The sequence below is a fragment of the Lissotriton helveticus genome, chromosome 10, assembly GCF_964261635.1.
Source record: "Lissotriton helveticus chromosome 10, aLisHel1.1, whole genome shotgun sequence".
In the NCBI taxonomy this organism is placed as follows: Eukaryota; Metazoa; Chordata; class Amphibia; order Caudata; family Salamandridae; genus Lissotriton; species Lissotriton helveticus.
In genome coordinates, this window is record NC_136071.1 from 1,013,498,909 (window position 1) to 1,013,523,269 (window position 24,361).

Below are 24,361 nucleotides of genomic sequence, written 5' to 3' on the forward strand. Positions count from 1 at the left end.
TAGAGACATGGCGAAGCAGGAGCATCTTATGTGGGTTGGGATATGCGGGTTGTGCTGTGGCTGACATGTCAAATGTGCTGCTGCACTGTGGCTGACTGTGAGTATGAGTTGGTTTTCTGTGCTGGTCTCTACTGTTGGGCAGCACGTGCTGTTCAAACGCACCATGGTAATGACGCCCTGGCTTTGCAGGATGCTCTGTGATGCATATTAAGTGCTGGTCTCCTGAAGTAGAAGGTGCTGCTTGAGGACTGAGGGAAGGCGGGGCATGTGGCGCCCGCTGAGGGACGTTTCGGGCTCCCTCCGGACTGTACTGTTGGTCGGTGTCTTAGATACCTCTATGGTATTTGTGGCCTTTTGTTTTTCTGATTGACATAAGACGGTCTTTGTTTCCTCGCGTTCCTGGTGTGCTAGGTAACTGGCCATAATCTTATTGCCCCAAGTCACAAGGCCTTAAGACATCCACAAAGGCTAAAAGAGCGACATGCTATTTTTGACATCTTAGACAGACAACAGCAATTTACATACTGTGCCGCTTAAAGCAAATACATAAACCGGTAAAATATAAACAACAAGTCCCAGAAGGCAAAGGGTTGTTGACGAAAAAGTCATGACTGGCTGAAAGTGTTTACACGTGACAAGCAGGCACTTGAGCAGCTGGGCACATCATAAATACATTAAGTAACCAAGCCAAGTCCCCCAAATTTGATCAGAGATTTCCCAAAAACCTAACTATGCTAAAGATTTAGTATGGAGTTTTCGACACTGGAATGCATACATTCCACCAATGGGAAATTGTAACTATAATTAATAATAAAAAACTAAAATCAATAGGCAATGTTTATAGTTACCAAATGATACTATACTGCATGTTCCGCCTAAGTCTTCATTTAACACCTGACTGCATTTTGGGAGTTGTAGTCACTAACCACCTCTCAAAGTACAAATTGGGCTATCGAATTTGGATTACAACTGTGTGTACAGCTTAAAACTCGGATTGAAGTTGGTGTTCCTAGTGACAATGTTGTCTGACAATCTTATAATTTATTAGAAGAACAATTGACACTTTCTAGCGCGAGCCAGATGTCAGCAATTGGCTGCAGAGAAATCATTTGCATCTGGATCAGTGCAATTTCCGCCAGGGAAACTTTGAGTATGAGACGAGGAAGACCCCGGAACTGCAGATTACTCTGCAACAGCAGATACATTAGTGAAAACAGCGTCACCACGAGAGAATCTAGTTGCAGCTGCGCATGGCTGTGTGGGAAGAGAGTGCAGAGTGCATTGTGTAGCATCTGGGTGGCGCTTTCTGCCTTTGACAAGACGCAGAAGCGTTCTGCCTGTATATAGTATGAAATATGTCATAACTGATCTTGGGGCATGGAAGCTGGACGTGCTGAAAACACAAGGCTAGAGCAACTTGGAAACACTGAAAGGCTCATTGAAATAAACGATCACCCACCCCTTACCACACTTAAGTGGAAGGGACTAATAAAAAGGACATATATTTTAAATCAAGCACAATCGAGTGGTCTCTTCAGTGAAAGTCCAGCGTCTGTAAAACTGTCTAAACAAAAAACTTATCTCACTCCAAATGTACACAAAGCACCTTCCACTTGGAGCCTGCACACAGACTGGGGCTGCCTGACCTAGGCACTTTGGGGAAGCCATTTCAAAACAAACAATGGTGTCTCAAAACAAGCCGGATGCAACATCCGCATGGTTCCCCCACCCCACAAAAACACACATGCACGTTATTTTAAGCAGGAGGAGTGCCAGGGACACAGGGTGTTCTGTTTTTTAGACTGTGGAGGGTTAGGAAACAAAGCAGGAGAAGGGACAGAAAAGAAACTCAATCAAATACTTGCTCAACAGGGTGCTCTGGGTCACAGTAGTCCCGCATGTTCATAGGCCACAGCGAGGACTGGGAGCTGCTGCTTCTGGGGGCCTGGACAAATCTAGCATGGGAGAGAGGTATAGGGAGGGGTGAAAGCGGAGCAGCTAAATACAAGGCAGTATTAAAAGGCGCAGGCATTTCTAAGAAGTCCTCGATGTAAATAATTATTAAAAGAAAATAGTGCAAAGTGCCGCATCTGAGAAGCGTGTCCCACAACATACACTCGAGGGAAGTGCTTGATTACATTGAAGTGCAGTGGCTGCGCACACTGACACAAATATAAAGAAATAAATAAACGGGTGCTCTCACTTATGCAAAGAAACAAAGTCACATACAAAACCAATGGAAACACGGTTGCATCTGCGCAAAGGTGTTCAAATACACCAAAAACAGCCCTAAATAGTAAGTAACAGAGAAAAAGCGGAAACCTAGAGGCCATGTGGCAATACTCCGGTAGAGTGAACAACTTCAAAAAGAGGAGGACCAGGAAGCCCAATTACCCACTGTCAAGGCAGGATTTTTACAAGACAACCATATAGAAAAATCCAAAGCGATGGGAGGAGTCAAATCCCACAAAGTACATGCAACAGATCATCCTGCAGCGCAGGCACTGTAGGCTCGACCTATAAACAATATTGTTAGCCTTAAGAGGGCCTGTGCCAGTGTCAGTGTCATTGACTTCTCTTGGCTTGGCCAGAAGCCATTGAAAATCATACTTAATGTTTATAAAGCTACGTTTATTCCAATCTTCACGTTTGGTTGTGAGATTTGGGCTATGCTAATATAGCCCCGACCTGGTGGAGAAGAACGGATTTCTAAGATGTCTCTTGGGCGCTGGGCAGCATAAACCCTCTGAGATTTTACACACAGAGCTCTGGATTACCAACATTGCTGATTTTATCCATCCACAGCTGCTCCTATTATGGTATGCAGTCTGGCTAAAGGAGGAACTTAGCCTTAACAGGTTAGTTATTCAGGATTGTTTGAATTTAGATAATATGCCCAATATAACATGGTTGCATTCTCTGATGGGAAATCTTAACACCCTTGGGATGCCTGAGCTATTCTCCAACCCAAAGAGCATTAGGAAACAAGATGTCTGGTTAAGGAAGGACTTTCATCTCAGGGTGGCAGCTGAGTGGGAAGCTTCTGCTTTGGCCAAACAGACATACCCTCATTTTGCCATGGTTAAAACTGTTCCCCGCATAGAACCTTATCTTCTTCTTGAAATGACCTATTTCAGGCTGGCCATATTCCATCATATGAGTAATAAAGGGGTGGGCCCTTAGAACTCAAGGACCTGGGTCCATGTGACAGTACAAGGAAGAAATGGTCCGAGTTACGCTGTGACTACTGTACTACAATGATTCTGTATCATACCATACAGACATTCACCACATAAACATTTGCCACAAATTTACACAACTTTATCAAAAAGAAATAATAATCAAGAAGAAAATTGCATTTATTTGTGCAATATTGGTATTTGCGTACTTTACTCAGCCTGTTGTGTATCAAATATTCAAAAGACAATACTTAAATGTAATTGTAAAGTCATTACATTCAGAGTGCTCTCAGTGAGAAAGGGAGGGGAAGTGCGAAGGTTGTGAGGGACCGGGTAAAGGTGGTGTGACTTTTTAAAGACATCACGTTAAAATCAAAACACGCCTTTACAATCAAAATGTACAAGAGGTACCGAAATTGCATCACACATAGGTCAAATCAATATATTCCTTTGTGTCCTATGGTGTGTTCAGATGGCATAGTCTACGTTTCGACCCCCAATGTACGCTAGAAGGGTTATTATTGCCTCATGTTGGGGTCTTCATCAGGACAGTGATATGGAGAGCCTACAAGAATAATGTGGAGACTGTAGTTAAATTAAAAATGGTGAGCAATCTCAGTGGTGATCAAACTAGTTAAGAAGAGTTACATACATCAATAGACGGTCATCATCTTTGCCGTCTGGGGGTGGGCCTTGGCGTGCTCCTTTGTATTCTGTTAATACATAAGTGAAAACTGGGTCTCAATGGGCTGTGTGGCTGGGAAGCCGGAAAGAATTAATGATGGGAGGGGAGAACTTACTTGGGCTCTGTTCCTTACTGGCGACTGAGCATCGTGTCAGCGTTCAGTCCTGGTATTCAAAAAGTCTCAACGCGCTGTACTGGGAAAGTTAACAGAAACCGCCGTTAGATGATCAGAGGGACTGAGGCTGTTAGATCAGTCCATCTAGAATAATCTATGAGGGCTAATTGTGGCAAGAAATTTGTTGCGGTACCAGGGGAGCGCGTTAAACACATAGTGCTTGAAAAAACATTCTTAAACTGGACAGGACTTAAAGGTGCACTAGAGTCCCTTCAGTTATAAGTACACATGTCAAATAGTCGAAGTGCTCGAGGATCTTAAAAGCGCGAGTTTCAAGAAGTGAAACAGGGACGCCGTATGAGAATCAAACCGGGACTCAGGGTTTATAAAAAAGAGTCACCTAGTGGATATTGCATCAGGGTACTATACATAATCCATAATACTAGTACGATCACTTACTACAGCGCGGTTGTGGCTGTCAGTGCTCCTGGCTGCCTCGATGCATCTGTCGATGCTCGCGGTGCAGCCGCTGGGTGCTAGTTAGAAATGGGCTCGTCAATGGCGGGCCAATCACGTTGAACCTCTGCAGGCCTGCTCATTCACCGCGCGAGGCGTGAGCAAGGGGGCATCTGGTAAGAAGTGATTTGCTTCCTTAGGGCTGAGGGAGTGTGTCAAAACATTCGTATGCCTCCGTGGTGGAAAGTTAGTTTCCAAGGGTACAATGCATGTACGAGTTGAACTTTATAGCGCAACCTACATATCACAAATGTGTATCAGGAAACCATGCAGCATGAAAATGTGATCATCTTACAATGTTCTTGATACAGATGATAAGTTACAAGGGTACAGTACTGGTACAAATTTCACAGAACACAGATGCGTTGTTGCGCAACCTACATATCATAGTTACGTATATCAACAACATGCAGCATGCAACTGTGGTTATCTTATAAAATTCTTAACCTCTATCAAACAATCACTTCCAATGCGGAATTGAAGGACAGAGTAATATAGGAATGCAGGTGATTATCCTATACTACAAAGGATCAGGTTTAAGGAGGTGAAAGTCTTTAATACAGGACGCTCATTCTGGGTTTATACCGGCCATTTGGGCAAAATTGGCATCTAGTTCATTAAGCCCACGGGTGATAGTTTTGAATAAGTACATCCATTTGCATTCTCTAATATTTAAAATGGTATTCAAATTTCCTCTGCGTGGTCCCAGTGAAATCTTTTCAAGTACCAACCATCTGATGGATTCTGGGGTGTGGTTTTGTTCTTTAAAGTGTTCCACTAGAGGGGCTCCCGCCGTGGAGCAGCGGATTCTGCTGCAATGTTGAAATATCCGATTTTTTATTTTTTGTTTTGTCTGTCCAACATACATCAAGTCGCATGGGCACAGGATAGCGTAGATAACTCCGCTCGTGTTGCAATTTGTGAAGGATTTCAAGTCAATAGTGAGGTTGTTATGCACTATTTGCTTAGTTTCCAAGCATGTGGGGCATGCTTTGCATGACGTACATTTGAAGTGGCCCACCACCTCGGGTAAGTTCCATAATCGTTGAATAGTAGGTGCCTGTGGAATGTCCAGCATTGATCGTACCACATGATCCCTTACACTTTTTGGGCATATTCCATCAGCGGCTTTTTCCCGAGGGCTCCTGATTCATGAATGCGGACTTGCCACCATGTATTGTGACTAGGTCTCCCTCTGCAATACTTTGCACATTGTACCTATTTGTCCTATTTTTAAGACCCTGCATCATAAGTTTTTAGGACCTCTCCTTTTAACTTTGGATATTAGGCAGACTAGACCTGCTTTACTATATCTATAGCTCTTAGCAACACTCAAAATTTGTTTTCATGTGTCACGACACCTGTCAGGGGCTTTCAGTGCTAGTCACTAGGCCCCACCTCCCTGTTTTCCTTAGCCAGGTGAGATTGCTATGTAGATGGACTTTTATTGTGGATGTGACAACATTGACGATGCTTGTTACTGAGTTTTTAATGTGTTTTTATCTATTACACCTGTATGATTTTAATTGTCTTTTAATGGTGCTTTGTGCTCATATTTTATTTTTATGTACACGTGATGTAATGTTTTTATCTTTGCAGGCTAGTAAGATTTTACTTTTGTAAAATTGAAAAAAGTCTTTGAACTGAACAGACTACAAACAGACAGCCTCATAACAATGGAAGTGATTACGTTATCAATTTGGAAAGTTTCAATTTACTGAGATATGAACATTGTTTAAGTCCCAAGCGTATGCACATTACTATAGATGAGCTACACACTGGGCCTGACTCTCACTTCCTCTCTAAGATCCATGGACATATTGGACTATACACTTCCAATTTTACCAATACCATCTCTGAAATGTGTTTTTGCAAAGTCTGATTTTTTTTCTTCTAAATATGCTTGTTACCCCCGGGCTAACTTTGCTTCAATATTTGATTAAGTCATAGCCTATTCTACATCTACTCAGGAAGAGTTTAAGCTCATATTTAACTAGTTCATGGCTACTGCCCTCTGGGACATAATCTTAGCCTCCCTTCTGCTTGTTACGTGCATTTGTATAAATAGCCTTGAATACGCCAGAGGCCAACGACACACAAAAGCTGCAGAATCGCTTGACAGTTCATACAGCTGAAGGGCTAAAAGAGTTTCGACACAGACAAACGTGCAATCACTGACTGAAAACAATGCACCAAACTGACAGGTGGAGTTCTCCTAAACGTAATTGCCTTGTTACTCGGTTGGTTTGCATCAGTGAAATAAAACACGCAAGCTTGTCATCAACTACGTCTTCAGTTAAATGCCCTTTAATGCTTACTGGAGGTTACTATTGAAATAACACTTGTTAGATTAAGTAGGCTAGCCACCTTGCACTGCGTATTTATGGTTGAAAGACAGATTTCTCTGCCATGTCGTAAGGAATAAGAGAGTATGGCGGTACGGCCAGGGCTGCCTATTTCGGAATTGGGTAACCCCTATCGAGTCCCGGCGTCCACTTAACAACCTGTGATTCTGAGCAAATCAATAATATAATAAATATGAATATGATCTTGAGTAATGTAACTGGTTCTCGTGTAAAGCGTTCCAACACAATCGGGTCGAGTTTGCACTATATAAAACTGCAAAGGAAAAGAAACTCATTTAGGACTGATTTGTAAACCATCCCCACTTTTGCGGCAAAGCCCATAGCATAGACATTGAAAAAGTTCACCTTGAACACGCGTTTTTAATAAAATGAATTGAGTACCGTTGACTAAACAGCTGCACAGATCCACTAGGCTACCTATTCAAGGGCTCAAGTCCATGTAAATATTTTTTTATTGATTCTAGTTTCACTTAGCGCCTACTTGGGAGGGCGTTGGAACGCTTTACAGAAGAACCATATTACGTTACCCATTACGCCTTTGCGGCACAGGGAGATCGAGTGATTTCTCCAGAACCACAGGATGTTGAGGCGCGGCCTGGGATACGAACCTGGGTCCTCAGCTCCAGCCAGTCTGCAGCTTTGGTGCTTTATTTCGAGAATTAACTTAACACAAGCAGAGATCCGTACATGAAGGGAACTTTATGGAACCTGTGTGCGTGAGAGCACTGGCATGGATCTCAAAGATGAAGACACATTAAGGTTCTGGGAAAAAAGGCGAAAAACATTTTTATTCCGGCTTTCAAATGGCCCTTTGAAAAGGTTAATCTCGTCAAAACTAAACAGCCTCTGATACTCACTCCCCAGGTCCGTTATTGCCTTGTATAGTTTACCTAACGTGACTGCGCGCAGCAGAGGCAGCCCTGCTGCTTGACCACGCCCTCATTGCATTAAAGACGGCGTCGCCTGGCTGCAAACCGGTAGCCTGCCAGCGCCTTCCTCAAACTCCCGCTTCTTGGGCACTACGGGCTTTGTGACTCGGAGATGCGCGGCTCCGCGGCTGGAATGTCACAATTATAGGGCACCATTGATTTAATTAAAGGCCGTGGCGTGCCGTCGCGCACCATTTAATTTATGGGGCGAGGAGGCCCTGCGCACCATTTCATTTATGAGGACTTGGAGAGGCTTGCTGGCTGGCCTCGCTGAGTGAGGGGGGCCCTGGAGCGCGGGGGCGTTCCCGGGGCTGCCGGGGCCTTTGTTACGCCCCTGGTTTTACCACTATAGCACGCGGATACCCTCTCCAAGCAGGGGCGGCCTTAGGCATGTGCAAGCTGTGCACCTGCACAGGGCCACCAAACCCCAGGGGCCATCACACCAATATATATCCTTAATATAATAATCCTCTGAGGATGGATACATATTTGCGTGGCGGCCCCTGGCAGGGATTTGGCGGCCTCCGGCTCTGTTCCACTTCCAAACACCCTGACCCCCCCCCTCTTCACTGGCCTCTGCGCTCCGCCCCGCCTGGACCCCCTCCTCCGGGGCCCCTACCTACGCTCCCTGCCCAGGGCCGCCATGAGCCTAGAGCCGCCCCTGCTCCAACAAAGCGCCACAAAAAATCCAAAGATACTCCATAGCCAGGGACAGTTTATCTGAAGATGCATACCCGGCTGCATAGTGTACTGGGACTGTTCCACGTTCATAGTGCCCTCAGCCTTTGTCTGTTGCACATCTTTCCACATACACTGCAGCCACCTGAATGGAACCCGAATGTATCAGTTTCCATCACACAGAACAAAATATAAAAAGAAGCAGAACAAGCAAAGACAGGTAAGGTTATTTTGTGCAAGCTTTAGTATACACAGACAGGAGGCAGCACATGCAACCATGGTGGAGTGAGGGGCAGTCCCACATTCTTCTTGACCAAGGAAGGGAGTGCTACAGAGTACTTGAAGGACTACAGCCAGTCTCTTTGGGTTGAGGGAACATCACCTGAAGTCTTGGCTTTCTGCTGGAGGAGCTGAGGGTCTGCCTGAAGTGCCTGGCTGCCTGCCTGTTGTCTGATGGGGAGAAGGAGCATGCATGACCCTTTCAGAAGCACTGACAGTGCAGGAGGAGAAGCCAAGTATGTTTCCGGTGAATGGAGCCCCTAGACAAAGGCGACTATTGAAAAAGAGCGAAGCAAAGAGTGCTCTGTGCTCTGAAGGAATACCCCAGTCTCCAGCAGTCCACCTAGGACTAGAAAGAATTGTGCTGCTACAGACATGACAGAAAGTGACATCTGATCACCCCTGAAGAGGGTGGTCCTGCCCGGCCTTCAGAACTCCAGTCTACCACAAGCCAGGAAGATCACTGCTGTCGTAGGAGCAAGCGGCTACACAGAATAACCTTATAGTCCACCCTCCATGATCCAAGTAGACACATAGTTTGAGCACTGACCTCCTATAATAAAATTGGGTCAGTGAAGATGACGTTAACGCTGTGCATATTGACATATTTCTTCACCCACTTCTAATAATGGCAATCATATAAAATTGAATTGTAAAGCCATCTATACTGACAGAAATCTGATTCCCCATCGCTCTTTGTCAACAACTATTCTGCCAGAGCCATGTGTGCAGAGTGGACAACAACCGCCTGCCACAGTCACCCTACAAATTCAGATGAGAACATAAAATATAAACTACCAACTCAATAAATTGACCTGCTGAGCTAATCGGAGCTGCCATTCTAACATTAGTTATAAAACTGCTTAACTATCTCTCACGCTTTCTCATTCCTCACACCACTGAGTGCTGCGTACCATAACCACACCTCAATGATCAGCATTCACAACATGGACACACTTCCCAAATTGGTTCAGAACAAAGACTACCCTCTTCCAATCATCCACTCATTGGGGTATCCTGTTAACCTTGTGAACAAGTTCTTCAGTGCTCCACATAGGGGTAGTAAGCGTTATACAAATATTATAATAAAATATAATACAATACTTGGTTCTCCCGAAGTACTCTCCAAGGTTCTGCACAGACCCGCTGAGCAACTGCTTGAGTATTGCTCAATGAAAATCCAACTATCAGGATTCATTTTGTCCCTGTAAATCTTAATTGTGTCTAAAAGGCCAGTGTTATGGGGACCAGGTGATGCCATCACAGTTCACCATCACCATTTTTAGCTTAATGGCCTCATCTTGTGATCCTGTCTCTGCAATGCTACCATGTTCCTTACAGTGACATATCCACGTCCTTGCCATGTGCCACTTCAGAGTGTACTCAGAATCCTGCAGATCTACAGAAGCAAGCAAACTAATGCCGTCTGATCAAATGAGCAAAGCCAGCAGCTTCCAACCAGGACCTCGAAAAGCCAGAAAAATCTTTAGTTCGATCATATTCAAGGGCCGTAGAACATACCCTTTTCAAGGTTTCCAGGGTCAAAACCTTCATTGGCTGATTGTCTCCTCTGTGCTTGGGAGATAACTATCTAGCTCCAGAAGGACCCTGTTTCTTCAGTCTGCTAGCAGTGCCAGAACTGCATGATTCAAAATCTGGTACTATTCGCACATCTGGAGAAGAACTTTGTAAAACCTCAATTTAGTAACTTCTTGTCAGTGAGCTGATGCCTTCACACTTTGTTTGACCTCCATAGTTGTTTTCTGCTGCACTTAAAATGTTCATCTCAACAAAGCTGGCATTTAAAAAATATCTAAAATGCCATTTGGAGTTATAGCCTCCAAACATGTTAAACATTTAAAAAATCTGTCAAAAATGCCAGTCTTCCAAACTTCAGAAGTTTTTTGTGGGCTGAGTAGCATATATTAACTTGGAAATGTATGTGATTTGGGCTGCAAAAAATATAATGCTTAATAATTTTTTTTTAATAAACGCACCTTGTATTTACAATACCTAGAAAAGCCATAAGTGTATGAAACACCATAAATTCATTGGTTTATTATAATAGGCAAAGAGTGCAACCAGGCAAACAATCCTTCCAAGGTGTGAGGCAAGGGCATTGGATGCTTTTTAAGTATTCCTTAAGTTGGTTTTGGAATCCATGGCATTTAAACGGATTCAATAGTTAAAGACAATAGACTTTTTTTCATACTTTTGTGCCTCTTGATCACTCGTTTCCCTTGTGTGCCTCTTAATTCTCATACATTTGTCATACTACTGTGCACTACTTCTTACTTTTGTGACTTTTCCATATTTCCCAGACAGACCTCTCATCCCTCTCCCGCGCTTTTTCCTCCTTCCACCTGTCCTCACTCCTTACTTGCTCTCCCATATCTTCTGCTTCTTCCTGCCTCTCCATAGCCCTGCCCAACTCCCTCCCGCACTCCTCCTCCCTCCCAGGACCTACTTAATGGCGGCAGCTGTGTGACTGTGTTGCTGGTGAGCCAAATACAATCCTATGTTCACTCATCCGTGCCTGGACCGCACCCAGTGCCACAACCACTGTTTGGATCACCAACAGCTGCTACTCCGCAGCATCCCTCCACTCACTCAACCCAGGACACCCATTCACCCGCTGCTGCCACACTGTGCCCCACTGCATGGCAGGACCTTTCTCCTGCTCCACTGTCAGATTACCTGCAGCAACTCACCGTCACACATTTCCCCTACCTTGACTCCCACATAACCCAAACACCACCTCACCTCACTCATTCGCAGAAAAATCTTCAAAAGTATTCCAAAGAACACCAAGTATACAGTCACTCAAGCCCTAGTCAGGAAAGTATGGCAAAACACTCTATGATGGAATCTCCAACTATCTCCTTCACAGTCTCCAAACGATCCAGAAGACCACAACCAGACGCATCCTGAACCTCCCATGGTGCATCCACATCACACCTCACCTTAGAGAACTGGGAGAGGAGTTGGCCTAACGGCTAGGGCGGTCGACTTCGAATCTGGGGAACCGGGTTCGAGTCTCAGCTATGACGCTGAACATCCTGTGATTCTGGGCAAATCACTTAATCTCCCCATGCCTAACAAATATGAATGTGTCCGCATGTAACGCAACTGGTGCTATGGAAATCGCTCTGATACCCGATATCAGGTGAAGTTTGCGCTATATAAAACACTGTAAAAAAAAAAAAACTCCACTGGCTGCCGATACGCAAACGCTGCCAATTCAAATTCCTCTCACATACATATAAGATACTGCACAAGATATGAAAAGCTTACCTCAAATGCTGCCTCTACTTCCACTATCCCACCAGACACCTATGCTCTGCCTCACTCTTCTCGCACATACCCCTCACATCCGTAAAAGCAGAACTGGATACCAAGCCTTCTACTTCACACCCAAAACTTGGAACGACCTCCCTCTACACATAAGAGCCTCCTCCTCACTTCTGGAATTTTGCAAGAAGCTGAAGACCTGACTCTTTAACTAACACTCTACAGACGACCAATACACCTGCTCTAGCACCTGGCTATTCTTCGAGTGATAAGCCATGTTGTACAAATCCAAATAATATAACATAACAACATTCACAACTCCACCCTCCTTCCCATATTCCATCCAGTGTCCTCTTTTCTCCAGAGTTTTTTTTTAAACATTTTACTTTCTTGCTTCTCGCCATGCTGTCGATGGGCAGCCATCTTAAAATGGTTCTCTGAACTTCCCAAAAGGGCCACCAGACAATAACACATGTACACAAAACATGCCTTTGTTTGTTTTTGTTTTATTTTAAACACATTTCATTTGAAGATGGGATGGCACCACGGATGCACTTGCATACACAGTGGCCATTTCGAATTCAAGAAAGTGCTAAACGGCTTCTGTGAATGCACGTTAATCAAAGGCAGCTATGTTTGAACAGCATTTTCGATAACAAAGTAAAATGCATTCCAAGATGGCTACCGTGGATGCATAGAGATCAGTTGCAGCCATCTTCGAATACACATATTGTTTTACTGACCAGCTTTAAGATGGCTGCCAGGGATATGTGTGCATTTGCAATGGCTATCTAATACAACATAAGCACTGGAAAAGGGAACGGATTGCTCAATCAAGATGGTTTGACTATGCAAATGTTTGTTCAAATGGAGTCCTGGATGATGTACTTTGAATAAGCTGGAGGTTTTGTATGTTCCTGAAGAGTAGACCTAAATATACTGCAATTTCAAATGTAATGTGAGATTGTGTGATAGTGCTGACTTTAAAGATGATGTGGGTAATAGACAGGAAAGGGGAAGTATGTTGAAGTATCTGCAAATGATGAAAAATATGCAAATAACATTGTCAACTGTTGCTCGAAACCGAGATAAAAGTCATTTAGGTTCATCAAGTTAACAGATTTACATAGAATGCACTGATAATATTAATAATACTGTTCAATATAGCACTTAATAACACCAAGTTCTATAAATGTGAGTGTTATTGGTACCCAGTGGTCCTCTACTTTTAAACATACACATTAGACTGCAGATTGGCAAAGGTTCACCGGTGTCTGATAAAATACTCTCTTTTCATTCAGGGTGAACAAGGACTACAGGGAGCCAGAGGACTAGAAGGGCCTGCTGGGAAAGGAGAAACTGGGCCAAAGGTATGAGTTAAAATCCAGTGAGGAAACATGGCAGCAGAGTGCAGACTCCCTACAGATGACGCAATGTGTCACGTAGTGTCCGACACTACGAACAAGGGCGGCCTTAGGCATGTGCAAGCTGTGCACCTGCACAGGGCCACCAAACCCCAGGGGCCACCACGCCAATATATATCCTTAATATAATAATCCTCTGAGGATGGATACATATTTGCGTGGTGGCCCCTGGCAGGGATTTGGTGGCCTGTGGCTCTGTTCCACTTCCAAACACCCTGACCCCCCCTCTTCACTGGCCTCCGCACTCCACCCCACCAGGACCCCCTCTTCCGGGGCCCCCTACCTACGCTCTCTGCCCAGGGCCGCCATGAGCCTAGAGCCGCCCCTGCTACGAATGATTATTATTACTCTCTCATGAATGTTTGCTTCATGGAGGGACTGGCCTTTCGGACTCCTTATCAGTTCTAGCTGATCACCTTGTTTCAGAACATGGGGGGCTGCCATCTTCTAACCACGAAACCCTCGTGGCCCCCATTACAGCATGCTGAATATTTCTGCCTGGGCGAAATCTCGTTTCTATCCCGGCTCTACATTGCTCACTATGCACGTGTACTCTCAAAATTGTTTCACACTTGCTTTTTTTGAAATGTTTTAATTTGCGAGACTCGCGTGGACTGAAGATTATGTAAAACAGCTTGTTAGGAGGGATCGTGCATGTGAAATATATAATTCGTCTGCCTGGCAAAAGTTAGGCCAACCATTCACTCTTCCATTAAATGTTTGACAAAAAATTAAAAAACATGCCTGGGTTCTGAGTTGATCATTAATCACTTCACAAACCTTCTCGGTGTTTCGCAAGTGTTCTCCACCTTTTTTTGTACCATTGCCAAGAATTGTTTAGTGATTAGTGATAAGCCATTACCCCTGGTTTACCACTGAATTCTCTGGAATTAGTCACACATGGAAGCAACCTTTGTGCATCGGCCCGCAGTGAACTTTCAATAACTTGTAACCTGTGTAGAGACCGGGCTCTCCTCTAGCTCTACTGATTGGATTAAATTCAGCTCTATTTTACCAATGTGGGGGCATATTAACAACGGGTTCCTAGCGATAATTTTGTTATAGCAGGCTATCTCTGGAATGTATCGCCCTGGTAGCGCGTTATTAATTACGCGTTTCTCCAGGGCGATAAAAATTCCAGAGATAGCAAGTTTATCGCCGTTTTGCAGGGATGTTCCCTGCAAAACGGCGATTACCTTGCTGATACGACCCACAGGTTCGTATCAGCATAATCCACCCCAATGTTAGGGAAAGGTAAGTCTGCATCTTAGCAGACGTTACTTTTTGGAGAAAACAGCTGTTTTCTCCAAAAACGAACGTGTGCTAAAATGCTGGAGCAGCCTTGTAAATATCGCGATGTGAACATCCGCGATATTGGCAAGGTACGCCCAGTGATGCCCACTTTGCATCTCATTAGAGATGCAAAGGGAGGCGTTGGGAAAAAGGGTGCTAACATGCGATTATGCATGTTAGCACCCTCTTAAAAGCCAAAAAAGCGGAGATAAAGCCCTTGTAAATATGCCCCCTAGAGTGGGAACGTTTTGTGTGCTGTTTTCACTGTTGAAAGTGTTGCACACATACTTTACACATTGCCTCCAAGTTAAGCCTGACTGCTCTGTGCCAGGCTACCCATGAGTAGAGCTCAGGTTAGTTTGGGGTTTACAAGTACCTTAAAATACGCATATTTTGACAGGTGCATAGTGATTTTAGCCAGACACCACTGTGTGTGGGTCGTTTACACGAAGTTCTGTATTTATTTTGAATGGAACCTCTGCGACATAAAGCTCTAACTATTATGAAATGGGCACAGGGCAAATAACCACCCTATTGCATCATGAAAATTAGCATATCTCCTAGTTGGCTGAAACTTCCATTATTATTGGCACCTTCTGTCAACCATGTTTGATTAAACAAAATGCACTATTTTCGCTTAAATATGGACTTTAAGTAAATATAGTATTATCTAATAAGTGAATGCAATTGTCTTTTTATGCCATATAGGATTTATATCCCTGTTTTTTTCGTAAACTGCCTAAGCGAGCAGTATGGTTAGTTTTTTTTATCCTGAATAATGTGCACAGATGAAACCAACCTTACAATAGGTCAGTTTTATTTGAATGCACCTTTCCATACTAACTGATTTTAGCAAATTCCTTTCAAGTAGCTATACATATTTTTCCTTGTACACCAGGCATTATACAATGTACATATGTATTACATTTATTTGAGAAGTCATTTTATTTATATTTGTGTACAGGGTGATCAGGGAGAGAAAGGATCTCGGGGATTTGTTGGCCCTCAAGGACCACAAGGACCTTCGGGGAATAAGGTACGTCTTTTTATTAACTTTTACTTGTTATCAATTCTTAATGTAATTTTACCTAGAGTTGTTGGGTGCATGCATTTCAATTAATTAATAGCACTGGTAATACAAGCGAGGCCATTCAATGTACATAACCAACTTGGTTTCCCACTAGAAGTGTTTTCATCATTCTAATGGTTTCCTAGCTGAGCGCTCAAAGTATGTCTACATTAGATAGCATGTAACACTGTCCTTGCATCACCTAAATTGTTCCACCACTCTTAAGAGTAGGTTTCTCCGTGTTTTGCAATGTAAAGACTGCCGTAACACTAATGGTTTCCTAGCTGAGCTCTCAAAGGATGTCCAGATAGCTAGACAGCAAGTGAGACTGCCCTTCCATCACTTAAAAACCCCCAATATATATACATAATGTGTGTGTGTGTGTGTATATATATATATATATATATATATATCCAAAACACAAAAAGGATCCTTCCTGAATTGTTCCCGTAGTCAGGTGGCGCATGTGCCGGCAGGACCCCTAGCGCCGGTAAAGTTTGTACAAATTTCAAGTTCCCAGCAAAAGGATTTTTCAAGATCAAGAGACCCACCGGTCTCTTGATCACACGTGTGATCAAGAGACCGGTGGGTCTCGAAACGCGTAGCGACTATAGAAAATAAAAACTTGGTGGTTTCTACCCTCCTTCCGAGTGCGCATTAAATCCTTTTGCTGGGAACTTGGAATTTATATATATATATATATATATATATATATATATATATATATATATATATATATATATATATATATATATATATTTGCCAAGCTCGTCACTCAGAAGACAGGGAACTGCCGGAATCGTAGTGACAAAGAGTCGACCCAAAAGGTGCTGGTGCAAAGGTGATTTATTCAGATGAAGCCAGCGCTGCCGCCATGACGCGTTTCGCCTTCGAAAAGGCTTGATCACATGACAAACTGCTCGTCATTGAGCGGGGCATTTAAAGTGACAGTGCATACGAATGAATCATAAAAATGGTAGAAATACTATACATTTGAACGCTGAGATTGTGCAGTCAATGGAAGAAAGCCCTGATGAAACACCTAGAATTTCCTCAAAGTGTTTCACAATCAATAAAACCAATTATACAGTTTATAAATAAACAAGCATATTTACAGTACACAAGCTAGTGGAAATGATATCCATACATGACAAATGATTTTGTCTATGTATAAGAGCGTCGGCCCATTGCCTGTAAGTAATCAAAGTTTCAAGTTTGTGTAAAAAGTCAAAAACATGCTCACATTCAATATAACAGCGTTAGTCCAAATTCATGAGACAAAAAATAGAAAATTCTGAATAGAGCCCAAGTGGGCCTGTCACAATGCCTGCTAGAAACATGATAAGTGCAAAAGTGATTGTGCAAAAATGGCAGTATACAGTACAACTTGTTACAACAGATAATTTCTACGATGAAATCACAGAAAAGTTTCTAAAAACTCTTTTTTTCATAGTTAAAAATAGTTATGTACAGAAAGAATCACCCCATTGGGAAAAGAAATTATTTTATAAATCCGGACAGGTCTTATGGGCATACTGACTAATCCTAAATGCAAGTATAAAGATCTTCCCTATCGTTGAGACCATTAGGATTTTTCGTATTGAGCTCCAAGATGTATCTCGTCTCAAGGAGACGGAGTTTGGCCTCACGGTCCCCTCCCCTCCTTGAGACTTCGACACAGTCAATCAAAAAAAATTGGAGCTTATCAGGTATGCCTAGATGTTTTTCTTGACAATGCCTGGCAACCGGATAATTTTGATTGTGCCCAGATATTGCACGTATGTGTTGGAGTATCCGTTTGTGGGCGGGCAGTTTGGTACTGCCCACATACTGGAGTCCACATGGACACTCCAACACATAGATGGCATAATCAGTCTTGCAGGTGAGCCACTTGGAGATAGCAGTAGGGTGTTCATGAAATGGGCTTTTAAAGTGAGTCCTATTGCTGCCAAATCGGCAGGCTTTACATTGTGGACATGCCTTAAAGCCTTTCTTAAGTGTCGACCAAGTGGTGGAGGCTCTTGGCTCCACGGTATTACTGACTAATGCCTTTGACATGGAGGGAGATCTTCGGAATGTAAGTTCTGGTTTGATGTTGACTTTGTGACCGATCACTGGATCACTTTGAACCAGATTCCAGTTTTTGTACAAGATTTTCCGAAGAGCCCCATGTTGTCGGTTATATGTCAGAATGACTCGTGGGGAACTGGTTTTAACCTCCCCTACCAAGGAGACATCCAAATGGATGTTTCTTGCTTTGGGAATCAGAGCCTCTTGTCTGCTGACTGAGTTTGAACGCTTGATCACTTTGGTGAGATTGTTATTTGAATAACCTCTGGCCAGGAAACGTAACCTGCATGCCTCCTGTGCAGCCGCACACTCGACATCGGTACTGCAGATTCTTTTGATCCGGAGCATTTCCCCGAAAGGAATGCTTCGAATCAAGTGAGCCGGATGTTGGCTATTTGAATGTAGTATAGTGTTCCCAGCGCTGGGCTTTCTGTAGAGTCTTGTATTTAGGGTGTTACCTTCTACAAATACCTCAACATCCAAAAAACAGATAGATTTAGAACTCATATTCGAAGTAAAATTTAGATTAATGGTGTTTCTGTTAATCAAATCTACAAACGCTTTGGCACTATCAGTGTTACCCCTCCAAATAAGAAAAACATCATCAATGTAACGTAAATACAAATATATATATATATAGATAGATAGATAGATAGATAGATAGATAGATAGATAGATAGATAGATAGATAGATAGATAGATAGATAGATAGATAGATAGATAGATAGATAGATATCTCCGTGGGATGTTACTTCTCCTGGACACCCGATCCTACGGCGGCACACATCCAGCAAACACAAGTAGAAACTCTGACTTCCTGGTCAGTTTTTCATAAAAATTATCTATTTATTTTAGGCTCAAGCAATCAGCAATAAAAACAGTCCTTTACTATACAAATCAACACGTTTCGGCAAGTTGCTTTATACACACACACACATGTATATATATATATATATATGTTCACTGGAAAAAAACAAAGGTTACAGGGACGTTATAGTTAGGCTCAAAACGAGTGAAATTCAGCAGTTATAGTTATCTGAGCTTACTGTAACTTACGTCCTTGCAATGCACTGCTTATGACCTCACATATTATATCACTCATGACATGGTCAGTGACATCACTGATGACTTCCCTGTAACCTATGATATTTTTGGTGAAGTTCTAAGGTTTTTTAAATTCTATTTCCTAACTGTAACGTCCCTGTAACCTTTGTTTTGTCAGTAAATTCCCTTTTTTTATTACATTTTTTCAACTTTTATTGCCACAAAAAAGATACACAAATAGTGAATATAAAACAACAAAAAAACAAAAAATAAATAAAGACATCGGTATGCATATGCAGAGCACAAAGGAGCAGAAAAAGGAAGGAAAAAAGACATGGAAGGAAGAAGAAAAGAGTACGAAGAAAAAGAAAAGAAAAGAAAAAGAAGAGGACACATACAATCATTAATCCCAATGAAGACAGGACTAAATCCTGCACAGTTTTAACAGGGATCAGGGGCCTCCAGCTTTTGTCAATCCAGTTTCCATTTCATAGATCTCCCTCATCAGAGACCAAAATTCATTAATATTAGGAGGTGTGGCATGTATCCAAGAGCGGGCTATACGCAAACAAGCACAAGAAGCAATAATAGAGGCTAAGGGTTTCGTAAGACACCCAGATTCGGAGAATAGTCCCAGCAACAGCTCTTTACCCGAGACCGGGCTATCATATCCGACCCAAGTTGACAAAGCCAATGCAATGTTGGACCAAAAATCCTTTAACCGAGGGCAGATAAAAAACATATGATGTAAATCAGCAGCGTATTCCTGACACTTAGGGCAGTTGGTCTTAGAAGCGGTTGCATTATTAGCCCATTTGAACATTTGCTCGGGAGTGTAATATAGCATAAAAATAATTCTGTGCTGTTGTAATTTTAAATTGACAGATCTTACAGATGAATCAATTGTTTGAAGAGATTCTTGTATTTCCTCCCTAGAAATATCAGAGCCAAAAACCCGGCTAAGTTTAGCAGCAATTTGTATACCGTCATCGCCCGCCGACCCTATACGTTTTTGATAGATTTTACCGATAGCTCCTTGCCCTCTGGTCCCGACAAGTATAGACAAGGTCTCACATGAGCTAGACAGCTCGGATAGTCCCCGACCTCGAGTAACATAATCCCTGACTTGTTAGTATTAAAAAAATGGGTTTGTTCCCATCTGCTGACCTTTCTGTCCAGAGATTTCGAATGCGGCTATTGCGGTGTTAATATGAGCAGAAGTGTCTCTTCCGGTAACAAAGCTGTGCTGTTGCTCAGAGACTATTAAATGAATTACCGGAGCCAAGCAAGCCGGGAGGATTTTAGAAAAGAGCTTAGCGTCGGCGTTGATCAGCGCTAGTGGTCGATATGAACTCATCTCGTCAATAGGCTTCCCCTTTTGTGGGAAAACAATGATATAAGATGTGTTCCAAGAGAGAGGGACCTCTTCTTCCTGTAAAATAGAGTTGCATACCTTGAGGAAGATAGGGACCAGTATATCTTTAAAGATTTTATAAAATTCCACTGGAATCTTATCCTCGCCAACTGCCTTGCCAACCGGCAGAGCCTTAATAGCTTCCTCGCTTTCGCATGCATCAATCAATGTCTGCATCCAGTGGCTCAGATACCAACGGACACAGGGTTGACACTGACATTCCTGCGTGTATTCAAAAATGATCTGCTCACCCGAGCTGCCTGAGCCACTATATAACTTAGCATAAAAGAACCCAAAATGGTCAGCTATGTGAGCAGACCTAATATATATCAAGCCATCAACCCCTTTAATCGATTTTTCCTGGGTTTTAGCATTTTGATCTGCAATCTGATTAGCTAATAGCCGGCCGTCTCTTTCGCCGTACTCGTACTGTTTAGTCCGAAGCTTGTGATAGTTATTAGAGATTTTATCTTTTAGCCGTCTTTTGAGCTTGGCCCGTGATTCTATGATCTTTTGAAATAACGAATGTTCAGTCTCACTCTGAGTGACAATGGCTGCAGCATGCTGACGCTCCAAGTCTCAGCACCATTTTTGCTCCTGGTCCCACTATCGGGTACCCAATCTGTTTTGCCTTATAATAAATTGGAGTGTAATATCTCTGACATAAGCCTTTAAACAGTCCCAGACTGTTGCAATTGATGCCAAAACCATATTAGAGTCAATATACTCCCCAAGTGCCTTACGCATCACCTCTATGTATTCCGAATTGCTAAGAAGATGTCTATGAAAAGTAAAATCCCTGGTTCATGCTTGCGTGTTTTACTGTACCTGTGCTGTTAGCATAACAGGGTTATGATCTAAAGTGATTTTAGGACAGACTGCCACCAGTGCGTTTTCCAAACTAGAATATTTGGCAAAAATTATATCAATTGGAGAATAGTGCTAATGGGGAGATGACAAAAAGATATAGCCTGGCACATTAGCGAATAACTTCCTCCAAGATTCTTCCAACTGATGCAAATGCAGGAGCTCACATATGGCAGTATTGGTTTTACACATTCTGACGCAAGCAGAAGCATTGTCAATCCTTCTATCCATAATCCACTTAAAATCGCCCATTACTATCCTATCGCCTGACCATTCCAACAGCTCGGAGCTCACCTGATAAATAACATCTGGGCAGTCTGTGTTAGGGCCATAAACCATACATATTGTGAGCATATGCCCATAGATCAAGATTTGTGAAATTGCCCACCTCCCCTAGTATCTGCGAGTGAGTGAACAACAGTAGCATGACACAATCTAGATTTTAACAAAGCCACCCCTGGATAGATACTGTTTGTGATGTGCACACCATAAGGTCGTATGCCAAGTGTTTAAAAGGTGCTTTGTCTTTATAAGCAATATGCGCCTCTGCCAACCCTAGTATATAAGGCTTAAAAGTGCGTAACTCTTCCATTACTAATCGTCATTTCCCCTCTTGATTTAATCCCGCCACATTCCAACACATACACTTAAGTTCAGGCATTATGACATTTTCAAAATCAGGATCAAATTATAAGTACTCATTATAGCAAACTCCTCTGTCTGTTGCTCTGCATAAATAACGGAATTTGAACAATCAAAACTGTGGCTTTTACCCCCCCCCCTACCCCAGGCAGTCATCCCTACCTGACCCTTCACCCACCCCCTTCCCAGTTACTAGAAAAAGGAATTGCTCCTTACCCTGCTGTTCCATGGTGACATCATTGCAAAGACTCCCTCCCTAAACCCCCCCAATCACCCGTCCTGGGTGACCCCTACTGTCCCCTAACCTATACGACAATCATGCCACATGCCCTATGTGCTTACGAATAAGAAAAGAAGAAGAAGATGAACAACAACAAACAAAAAGGAAAGGAAATAAAGAGTGGAAGTCTCTTAGGAGTGTCCGTTATAGTGTCCATTACCATGCAGAAGATAAAAGTCTATTTCCAAAAAAACATCCTCTCTTAGAGTTACTGCAAAGGGCTTAAGACTATTGATACTACTTGCTACTTACCATTTACTCAAAGCTTGTTTGGCGTCTTGCTCATTGAGAAAAAAAGTATTTTCTGCCATCCTTGACTACTTTTAGACGTGCAGGCTCTTGCAAGAACACCTGAGACGAGACAGTCTTAAAGGGATCTATAAGTTGACGAAGCCTCCACCGCTTGTCCATAGTCGACTTACATAAATCCGATCGCACAAAAATATTCATTGTGTCTACCTTGACTGGGGCTGCAGGATGCGCCTTAAAATATATTGCTTGGCGCAAAAGAAAATTTCCCAGGAACACCAAGATTGTCAGTGACATCACTGATGACTTCCCTGTAAGCTTTGATTTTTTCGGTGAAGTTCTGAGGTTTTTAAAATTCTATTTCCTAACTATAAGGTCCCTGTAAACTGTTCTGTCAGTAAATTTCTCTGTTTTTTTAAATTCTGTTTCCTAATTATAACTTCCCTGTAACCTTTGTTTTTTCTGTGAATATCTTTGGTGAATAACTATGATTTTAATGTTATTTCCTAACTGTAATCTGTAACCTTTGAAAGTGAGTGTCTCAGTGGGTGTGTGGATGAATGCATGAGTGTCACACTGGGTGTGTGAGTGTGTGACTGGGTCTGTGAGTGGCTGAGTGGGTGTCTGAGTGAGTGCATTAGTGTTTGAGGGGGTTTGCGAGTGCCTCCGTGAGTGTGTCAGTCACTCCGTGAGTGACTGCATGAGTGTCTGAGTGGGTCTGTGAATGGGTGTGGGAGTCACTGAGTGGGTCTGGAAGTCCCTGAGTGGACCAGTAAATCAGGGCATGAGTATCTGAGTAGATCTGTGAGTGGTTGAGAGAGAGTATGACTGATTCTGTAAGTGGATGCATACGTGCCTGACTGGGTCCGTGAGTGATTCCTATTTTGCCTCTTTCTGCTTGTTGCTAGCCTTTGTTTTGCCTCGCTTTGCTCATTGCTCACCTTTATTATCCCTCTTTCTGCTCATTTAGACCTTTATTCTGCCACTATCGGTTTGTTTCTTACCTTCATCCTGCCTCTTTCAGCTTGTTGCTGACTTTTCTTTTGCCTTTTTTTGCTCGTTGCTGACCTTTATTCTGCATCTTGCTGCTTGTTTCTGACCGCTACTTTGCCTCTTTCTGCTTGTTGCTTACCTTTATTCTACCTCGTTCTGCTAATTTCTGACCTCTATTTTACCTCTTACTGGTTGTTGATGAACTTTATTTTGACTCTTTCTGATCGTTGCTGACCTATATTCTGCCTCTTTCTGCTAGTTCTGGGAGGAAGGGGGGCTGGCTAAGGCTTAGTCCCAAGTTGGCTGCCAATACTTCCTGGTTGCGCCTATAGATATACAAAATACGCACATTTGTATTTTCTTTAATATCTCCAAATCTACCTAACAAATGTACACCAAATAACAAAAAATACTTTTTCTGGCTCAAACCATAGCTTTCTGCCAAATTTGGTTTAATTCCATCTAGCAGTTCTAGCTGTAGTCATAACTAAACTATCTATGGGAAATTGCATTGGGAAAACGCTTTGTAGGACATCCCTTTTTCTTGTCCTCAGCTTCACGAATCACCCTGAAACTTTCAAGACAGTAACTGAAGTGAGCGTCATACCAATTTTAAAAATGCCGTGAAGATTTGTCAAATGGCCCCAAAGTTATTGTCAAAACAAAAAACGCTTTATCTATGGAAACTAGGTCCAAACTATGAGTACCTACTGTTGACTGCCAGTAGGTAATATATATATATATATATACGGAGCCGATTTCAATGCGGTTTCAAACAGTCTTTATTCTACGCAAGACACAATGCATTTCAGCCGACAAGGCGGCCTTGATCACATCCAGTTTGCCTGCCTATCACTGGCCTTATCTTTGCAGAGGTCAAACTTCAAACACGAAAAGACTACCCCCTTGCCAAAGGTTTACAGGTGCTGTTTTCCACTACGAGTTACATTCACTCAATATTTTAATCTAAACATGACA

At 42.7% G+C, this 24,361-nt stretch overlaps 1 protein-coding gene across 1 annotated transcript in view; it reads left to right on the forward strand.

Moving 5' to 3' along the window:
* The window catches only part of COL28A1 (collagen type XXVIII alpha 1 chain), a 621,255-nt gene that overhangs the window by 386,286 nt on the left and 210,608 nt on the right, over window positions 1-24,361 (forward strand). Inside the window, exons 20-21 of the mRNA XM_078663712.1 lie at window positions 13,340-13,408; window positions 15,720-15,791. Coding sequence (XP_078519838.1) covers window positions 13,340-13,408; window positions 15,720-15,791 — 141 coding nt within the window. The remainder of the gene's footprint in view (window positions 1-13,339; window positions 13,409-15,719; window positions 15,792-24,361) is intronic.